At 37.6% G+C, this 8,805-nt stretch overlaps 2 protein-coding genes across 2 annotated transcripts; both read left to right on the top strand.

Moving 5' to 3' along the window:
- Nucleotides 1-1,000: 1,000 nt before the first annotated feature.
- On the top strand, nt 1,001-3,714 carry LOC127744893 (uncharacterized). Its single transcript, XM_052257723.1, has 3 exons — nt 1,001-1,069; nt 1,546-2,632; nt 2,714-3,714. The coding sequence occupies exons 1-3, from the start codon at nt 1,001-1,003 to the stop codon at nt 3,694-3,696; spliced, it is 2,139 nt and encodes a 712-aa protein (XP_052113683.1). The 3' UTR covers nt 3,697-3,714.
- Nucleotides 3,715-4,219: 505 nt separating this feature from the next.
- On the top strand, nt 4,220-5,176 carry LOC127744844 (enhancer of mRNA-decapping protein 1-like). Its single transcript, XM_052257541.1, has 2 exons — nt 4,220-4,742; nt 4,826-5,176. Exons 1-2 carry the CDS (start codon nt 4,260-4,262, stop codon nt 5,039-5,041), a joined length of 699 nt encoding a protein of 232 aa, XP_052113501.1. The 5' UTR covers nt 4,220-4,259; the 3' UTR covers nt 5,042-5,176.
- Nucleotides 5,177-8,805: the final 3,629 nt, after the last annotated feature.

The raw sequence follows: 8,805 nt of genomic DNA, 5'->3' as shown, positions 1-8,805 counted from the left end.
TATAAGAAACCGTATATATTTTTTTTGATGAATAAAGAAAGGCAAATACAGTTAAAAATTGTTAGATAATGATTTAATCAAACTTATCAAATTATCTAACGATTTTTAAATATTAACTTTACATAAAGTAAACTTTTATCTCAAATAAATGGTTTTATAATTTAAACCCAATTAAGCGGAATTTCAATTACAACTGCATTAGAGCTATTTCCAACCGGCGGCGGCAACCGGTTCGCCAATGAAACCACCGGCATTTTGATCCTAACCGAAAAATTGATAACCCCATTTCTCTTAACCTTTCTATCCCATAACCTATAGCTCAAAAATTGCACTTGATTTTGAGGGACATAGCCTCCTACTATATCCGAAATTGGTATCCTTGAAATTCCAACACTATTGATTCCCATCATTGCTTTGTAATTCACCTCCAAAGTTATGAAACTTGCATGTAATGGCACGTCCATTATAACCTTCTCATTCCATGTTGGATAGCTTTCGCCGTCAACATCTATTCTAGTTGTCCTCTGGCACTGTTTGTGTCGGTTTTAAGCGTCACAAATGCATTTTTGTTTAAAGATTTTTCGTTCACTCTAAGATCCTCTGCTGATAAAATAGTAATCTCTAAACTCCTTAACATATTTTTTATATAAATGTTACACAATATAATGTAGTATGCGGGCCGAGGCATGTAATATAACTAAAAGTTTAGGGACTTAATTGGATATATATGAGTTAATACTCAATTTCGTTCTCGAAAGTGTCCCCGATCTTCATTTTCATCCCCGAAAGTCAAAATTAATCAAAATAGTCCTCGAAAGATACCCGTGTTGATCACGTTCGTCCTTCCGTCTTCTGGGTTGATGAGATGGCAAACGGCCGCTTACGTGGCACGTTAACTGCCAAGCTGGCATTGAAGGAGGACGACGTCGTTTTGGTTGATGGAGGCAGTGGCGTTGAAACGTCGCCGTATTGTGTTTTGAACAGGTTTTGAAACGTTGCGATGGCTAATCCCTGTCTCATATCAACCATCGCTCTCTCTTTCGCTCCAAAACGTGTCGTCTCCCACAAGGCATGCCCTAAGGGTGGAACCGAAGCTCTGAACCACCCTGACAAGGATCGTTAGTGCTGCTAGACGAATACAGTGGAAAGGTTTTGGCCGTTGAATGCAGAGTGGGTGTTATACTGGCGCAGCATTGCTAGTAAAAGAAGGCATTGAGACATTGAGAGGTAATAATGATTGAACTCATAATATCATTTCTTACTTATTCTGTGATGTGGTGTATTGGTAATATGGTGGTGTTAGTCTTCGTCTGATTTAGGGTTTATTCTGTGATGTGGTGTATTGTATATGAGATTGTGTTGCTTTGTATGCCTCTGTGACAGTAGTCAGTGATGTTTGAATTTAGTTATGGTTCTGTTGCATGTTTTTTTTTTGGGTGAAAGGTTGATTGGAACCAACTAGGTGTACTAGGTGGTGATTGATACAGAGCAGCTGTTGCTGGTCATGTTTGTTTATGCTGTTTTCGTGTTTGTTTGTTATTGTAGATGGAGGGTCCTCCCATGACGTTTGTCTTTCACCATGGTGGGTTGTTTAGGACGGGTGAGGATGGTGACATGGTTTATGAACCTGATAACACAGAGGTATTGATGGGTGTCGAGGGAGACACACTTGATGTGTTTTTCGTGAGGGGTTACTATAAGGAGCTGGGATACATTGAGGCTGGCAATTGTTGGTGGAAAGTTCCTGGAGTTCCAATTCCATTTGGGTTGAAGAAGTTGGAGAATGATGCTGACTTGATTGCAATGTGCAAGGATTGTAGGAGGAACCACCACTTGATCAACCTATACTTTGAGGACTGCATCTCACAGCCCTGTGTAGTGGACAACAGAGGGGAAGGTGTACCTCTACTGGAAGCAGGAACTAGTAAGGAGAAGAAGTTGAGTTCCCAGGCCAAGATGCATCACTCCCAAACTGTGAAAACTCCTACAATAAACCACCCTCAGCCAAGGAAAGCAACCTATGAGCCCACTAAGGCAGCCTCACAGCCCAGTAGGCCCAAAGCTCAGCCCAGTAAGCCCAATCCTCAGCCCATGAAGCCATCCTCACAGCCCAGTAAGCCCAATAAGGCTTTTTCTCAGCCCACCAAACCAACACATCAAGCCTCAAAGACCACCTCTCAGCCCATAAGGACTCCCTTGCAGTCAACAAAACTCCACCCTCAACAAGCCAAAAGCAACAGTCAGGGGAAGACAGTCCCACATCATTCCAAAACCTCCTCTCAACCAGGCAAAACTCCAGAAACTAATAAGAAGAAAGGAAATAGCAGTGCATGCAGAGTAACAAGATCCGGAAGAATTGTAAGAGAAGGTCCCATCGAGGATGAAGATTCTGACTCTCATGACTCGTATGAGAGTACTGAAGATGAGTTGTACAAGCCTGCAAAGGTTGTAGGAGATAGTTTATACAGCAGTGAAAGTGATTCTGATAGTGGAAAAGGGTCAGAAAGAAAGCAAAAGCAAGCTGAAGCAAAGGAGAAGCATAGGCCTCCTAAGTCTAGACTAGCAGATAAAGAAATTGACACTGATGACTCAAGTTATGAGGGTTTCGAAGATGAAGAAAGCTCTGAATCTGGTAAGCTCTTAATCTGGATTGCTATTGTTTCAATTTTTCATTTGGCCAAATTTTAATGTCTTTTATGTTATGACTTGGTAGATGTAGACGAAGATGATGATGATCTTGGAAGTTTGTCAGATCCTGACTCATGGCATTCAGAGGATTCGGGGAAGGAGTTAGAGTCTGATGAGGAGACACCTCCTGTTTATCCCCAGTACAATGCAAAAACCAAATTTGGAAACCTAAAGTTTGAGGTTAGTATGACTTTCAAATCAAAAGCTGAATTTATACAGGCCACTAGGGATTACACTATCCAGCGGGGCAGAAATATATTATTTACCAAGAATGATAGAGTTAGGGTTAGAGCTGTTTGTAAGTCAGATGATTGTCCCTGGGTGGTTTATTGTGCTTGTAACAGTAAAGATTTGTCTTGGCAAATTAAAACGTTAGTTGATAATCACACCTGTCCTAGAAAGAGGAAAAATAGGGCTGCAACCCAAACCTGGACACTTAGCAAGCTAGTACCTAAGCTTAGAAAGCACCCAACTATGAAGCATCGAGAGGTGTATGATTGGTTTGTCCGAAAGTGTAATGTGTACCTCAATAGCACCTGCATCACCAGGGCACTAAAGGCTGCTAGGAAAATTGTAGAGGGTGATGAGATAGCCCAGTATGGTTTGGTGTGGGATTATGCAAACGAGTTACTTACTAGCAATCCAGGATCCAGAGTGCAAGTTGGTGTGATCCCAATGCCTGAGAGTTCTCCACTATTTGATCGGTTCTATGTGTGTCTTGATGCTTGCAAAAGGGGGTTTAAGGCAGGTTGTAGACCGCTAATTGGACTAGATGGTGCCTTTCTGAAGACACTACACGGGGGCCAAATTCTGACAGCTTGTGGACAAGATGCTAACAATCACATCTTTGTGATTGCATATGCAATTGTCAGTGTGGAAAACAAGGATAATTGGCAATGGTTTTTGGAACTGCTTCACAGTGATCTAGGTGACTACAGAGAGCACAAATGGTGCTTCATCTCAGATATGCAGAAGGTAATAATTTCTGTAAGGACTAATTTGATTTAAGTATTCTTCTTTGAAGGACTATTTTGATTTAATGAATGCACTGTTGAGGACTGACATGATTTAATATCTTTTCGTGTTTGGTCTTTTGGTGCAGGGTTTAATCCCTGCTGTTCAGGAAGTTTTCCCACGAGTTCACCACCGCTTCTGCGTCTGGCATTTGTGGCGAAATTTCTCAAAGCAGTGGGGTAGTTGCGAGTTGAAAGACCTTGTGTGGGAATGTGCAAGGTCAAGGACAACATCTGAATTTGATAGAAACATGAAGAGAGTTAAATTGATCAACGAGAAAGCTTGGCAGTATCTTGATAAATGGCCAAAAGAGGCATGGACGAAGGCGCATTTCAGTGAGGTTCCGAAAGTGGATAACATATGCAACAATGCATGTGAGTCATTCAATGCAAAGATCAAACACGACAGGAGTAAGCCTATCCTGACCCTGGCTGAGGAAGTAAGGAGAATCATCATGAAGAGTATGGTTGACAACAGAAAGAAGTTGCAGAACTATCAAGGAATTCTCCCTTAAGAATGACAAGAGACCTGAGGAATACTGCCATGAGTGGTTAAAGATGGAGGCGTATAAGCGCACCTACTGTTTTAATGTAAATCCGGTTAAGGGGCAGGATCTATGGGAGAAAACGCCACATCCATCCCCAACCCCACCCCCAGTGAAGCCTAAACCAGGGAGGCCAACAAAGAAGCGAAGGAGGGACAAAGAAGAACAACGTAGTGGGTCAAAGACAAAAATGAAAAGAAAATACAACCCAATCCGGTGTATGTACTGCGGTGAGGTTGGACACAACAAGAGAGGGTGCGCAAAGAAAAAAGCTGTGGATGCTGAGGAACATGCAAGGCAGATGCAACTACAATTGGCAGTTGTTACCCCTGCTCCACAAGGTTCTGAACCCCAAGTAAACCCTTCTCCTACTGATACTGACATTGGTACACAAGCTGAGGCACCTATGCCTTCACTTCCATCACCCACTCAGGCTGACTCAGACAGTGACAGCAGTGACTCGGAGTGCATTCCACCAACCCAGGAGCCCCTAAAGGTAGTATCATATATCATCACTCCTAAAAAAATTTGGATGTAGCCTAATCATGTAACAATATCATTTGCTACTAAATCATACAGGATCAATTGATTGGTAGGCCAGCTAAGTTGCAAGTGATCAAAAGGAAAGCAAGGTCAATTTCCTCCCCTAAGCACATTGCAACTGGATCTGTGGCTGTTACTGCTGAGACCATTAAAGGGACAAGCTCCGGAACTGCTAAGCGGCTGGAAAAATTCATGACCTTTGTGCCTACTCCAGGCTTCAAGGCTCCAAGGAAGAATGATGATAAAGTTTGAGTTGTTAGGAGTGTCTACTTGTTAACTCATTTTAACATTCTGTTTGTTGCTTTTGTTTTTTTGTTTTTTGTTTTGTGTGTGGTAATTTAGTCTATGGACAATGTATTTGTCAGCTAGCAACCTTATGACTTTGTTATGCTATTTCTGTATTAAGACAATGTGACAACTAGCTGTCAATGACAAGTTACTATTAAGCTTGCTTATTATCTTCATTTTGTTTATGCCTCAACATAATACATGTAAACACAGAATTAGTTCCACACTTTATAAAATTATCCACATTTGACAGGAAATTGCTTCCAATTTCAAATAACTACTCTCATTCAAAGCAACAATTTCAATACATCTTTACATGTTCATACAGCATAATTTATTCATTTAGAATTACATAACAAACAACAAACTATCACAACTACTACAAACAGCAGAATCATTAGCAGTTTCAAAGCTCTAACTTCAGCTTCCACAGTGCCCAACTTCCATGCCACCTTCCCCCGCCATTCATCATACTCACCTTCAACCTCCATATCAGCTCCTGCATCTTTCTTTGTATCCCACACACCCACTGCTTCGAATTCATCATCATCAACCACTTAAAATAATTGCAGTGACTGCCCTTCTGCAATTTCATATGGGAGTAAACAAAAAAATCAGAGAACACCCAAAAGAGGATAAGAACATCAAAAACGTTTAACTTCTTTTACCATCACTCACCCGGTACCTTGGACATGCATGGAACAATCTATTCGGGTTCTCCGCTGTCCCAGATTTCTTAATCACAGTCTTCAGCCCACAGAAACACGATCCATCATGCGCATTCACCCTCCTCCTTCGCATCGAAACACTGGATCCATGACTGTCGTGCGATGCATGTGACAAACCACCACCACCACAACCACCATCTCCTCTCTCCATCGACGCAGCCAGCCAGGGATTACGCCTCCTAGTTACCTCTGCTGCCACCGAAAGTGATCACCTCGAACTATTTATCGTTCGTTTTGGGATTAGGGTTTATAAACTCCAAGGACTAATTTGATGGCTTAACCAAAACTTATCTTGTCAGCAACAACATCGTACATCGTGGCGTTGGCCAGCTTGGCAATTAACGTGCCACGTAAGCGGCCGTTTGCCAACTCATCAACCCAGAAGACGGAAGGACGAACGTGATCAACACGGGTATCTTTCGAGGACCTTTTTGATTATTAATTTTGACTTTCAGGGACGAAAATGGAGATCGAGGACACTCTCAGGGACGAAATTGACTATTAACACCTGTGCAATTAGAGGGACGTAACCGTGGATCTTATATAACTATTGTTAAGTTGCTGTGATTGTGTTTTTTTGGATTCTCTTAGGCATAATGATTGAAAGTGAAAGTTACCATCTAGATAGTTACTATTATGACATTTTTTTAATTTAAAGAATAATAAAAATAATGATAGAAAGAAGAAGAGGAAGAGAATGTTTTATATGCAATTTTAAGTTGTAGTTTTGTGAGGAAATATGAGAGAAAGAAGAGAGAAAGAAAGATGTTGTTTATGGGGAAGGAAACAAATGAGGAACATTTCTTTGATGTGCCGTTAGAAATAGAATACGCCACGCGTGTGGTTTTCTCAAACGTTGTAGACCAAAGAACTTGTTTGACATTTTCAAATGTGATAGGCAACAACGCCGCTAAAAAATTAAAANTCGAGTCCTAATTATTTGTTTGATGGACTTTGTACTTCCTAATAAATATAAAAATCTAAATCGATTCCTATCTACTTAATATATATACGTTTCAGTTTCTGCAATTAGTTTTGAACAAGTTACTTGTTGATATGTCAGTAATTTATCCTTATAATAATAAAAAATATGGCTAAACAAATAATTGATACGTAATATATCAAAATAGATAGATACCAATTTAAGTTTTTATATTTATTAAAAGATGCAAAGTCCATCAAACAAATTATTAAGAATTGAAAAAGACATTTACTCTTTTTTATATATATGTAATAAGACGGGAGTGAATTAGCCAACAATACAAACTATAATAATTTGATGACCTTCTCGATAACTCTCCACACACAAAAAGTTAAAATAAAAATTAGTATATAAATACAATTGTGTTATGAGTATAGAAAAAATTGTTATAAATTTGATTATTTTAATAAAATAAATTTAATTATATATATTGATGATAGATTGATAGATTATTTAACTTAAATGATATGTATAAATATATAATTGTTTATTTAGTAATTGATTTTGTGTTTACGAAATTTTTTTTATATAAATAATATTAATTAGTGAAATGATGTTTGAACTCTTTTTTGAGTTAAGGAGAAAAATTTTAAATTGAAGTAAATTTAATATTAATTCGTTAATTTTTTCATATTCCATACAAATACAATTACTTAATACTCTATTTTATATTTCTAACAATTTTTAATGAATTAACGAACTAGTTAAGCCATCCAATATTAGTTGAGTCGTAATAATACTCTGTTGAAATAAATTATTTTATTAGTTCAGATCATCCATATTGAATCACAAAAACCATATCATAATGTGAAAGCGTATCTTTATTTATATAAATTAGAAATTGATGGAAGGATTATCTTAGTCTTGTGACTCTTTCGATCTTCTTCAACTAAACCCTTTTATATTTCTAATAGGGTTGAATTGTGACTCTTCTGATGGGAAAAGAGTGACAAAGGTGACTTTGGTATATAGGGGACCGAAACCTGAAGGCACTATTTATATTTGAGCATGACACCCATTAAACCTTAAAGCCCAAATAAATAGTATCTAAAGTCTAAAAGATAATATATCTAAAATCCAAAAGATAATTATCTAAAGAACAGAAGATAATATCTGATTTTATTCTCATTTAATTCTAAATAAAAAATAATTATGACTTATTCAATTTAGCATTTCTAACAATAAATGAGATCACTATTATATAAGTCATTTAATCTGAAATAGCATCATTTGTGATTATAATTAATATATGTATTGCCCACAAACAAATTAGGAAATTAAAATAATTTTCTAACAATCCCCCACTTGGTCTATACATATATTCTTTCTTGACATAATCACATCTTATAAACTTTATGCACGCATCCGAATGCTATTTTCCTTATTACTTTAACAATCTGCTCCATCTCATACATTAGATATGCAATTACCGCAGCTTTTATCACATTAATATCGTGATTGAACCACGACAATCACCATCCTAATATACTTAACGACATAGATCAAATTTGGATGAGTAATATGAAAATTACATGCCAAGTGATCTTATGCATGTCTATTTCCAGCTAGTCCAACTTTAAAACTTTATTGAGATCAAACACAAAACAAATATTACAAAATGAATATTTCACATAACATGAAATAAACCACATCAACTTAATTCTGCAGAAAAATAATTCAATATCTGTCATAGAACATATAGTACAAAATAAACTCCCACTAAATCAAGGCATCACAAATATTGACACCCATCTGAGCAGTGTGCTCATGAAAGATTTTAGGGATCAATCTTAATTAATGGATCTGCTAATATATACACTCTGTTCCTATATGTTCTATGAAAATCTATTTTTCTTGAATTTTCTCCTTGACAACTAAGAACTTGATGTCTATATGCTTCGATTTTGCCAAACTCTTATTGTTGTTGGAGTATAATACTACTAACTTGTTGTCACAGAATATCTTTAATGGCTTTTCAATGTCATCTACTATACGAAGCTTAGTGACAAAATTTTGCA

The sequence above is a fragment of the Arachis duranensis genome, chromosome 2, assembly GCF_000817695.3.
Source record: "Arachis duranensis cultivar V14167 chromosome 2, aradu.V14167.gnm2.J7QH, whole genome shotgun sequence".
Taxonomy (NCBI): Eukaryota; Viridiplantae; Streptophyta; class Magnoliopsida; order Fabales; family Fabaceae; genus Arachis; species Arachis duranensis.
This window is presented reverse-complemented; position numbering and strand designations above follow the sequence as displayed.

Coding starts and splice junctions, on each gene's coding strand:
- LOC127744893 (XM_052257723.1), top strand. CDS start 1,001: ATGGCTAATCCCTGTCTCATATCAACCATCGCTCTCTCTTTCGCTCCA. Junction 1,070..1,545: donor AACGTGTCGTCTCCCACAAG/GCATGCCCTAAG, acceptor TTGTTATTGTAG/ATGGAGGGTCCTCCCATGAC. Junction 2,633..2,713: donor TGAAGAAAGCTCTGAATCTG/GTAAGCTCTTAA, acceptor ATGACTTGGTAG/ATGTAGACGAAGATGATGAT.
- LOC127744844 (XM_052257541.1), top strand. CDS start 4,260: ATGGAGGCGTATAAGCGCACCTACTGTTTTAATGTAAATCCGGTTAAG. Junction 4,743..4,825: donor CAACCCAGGAGCCCCTAAAG/GTAGTATCATAT, acceptor TAAATCATACAG/GATCAATTGATTGGTAGGCC.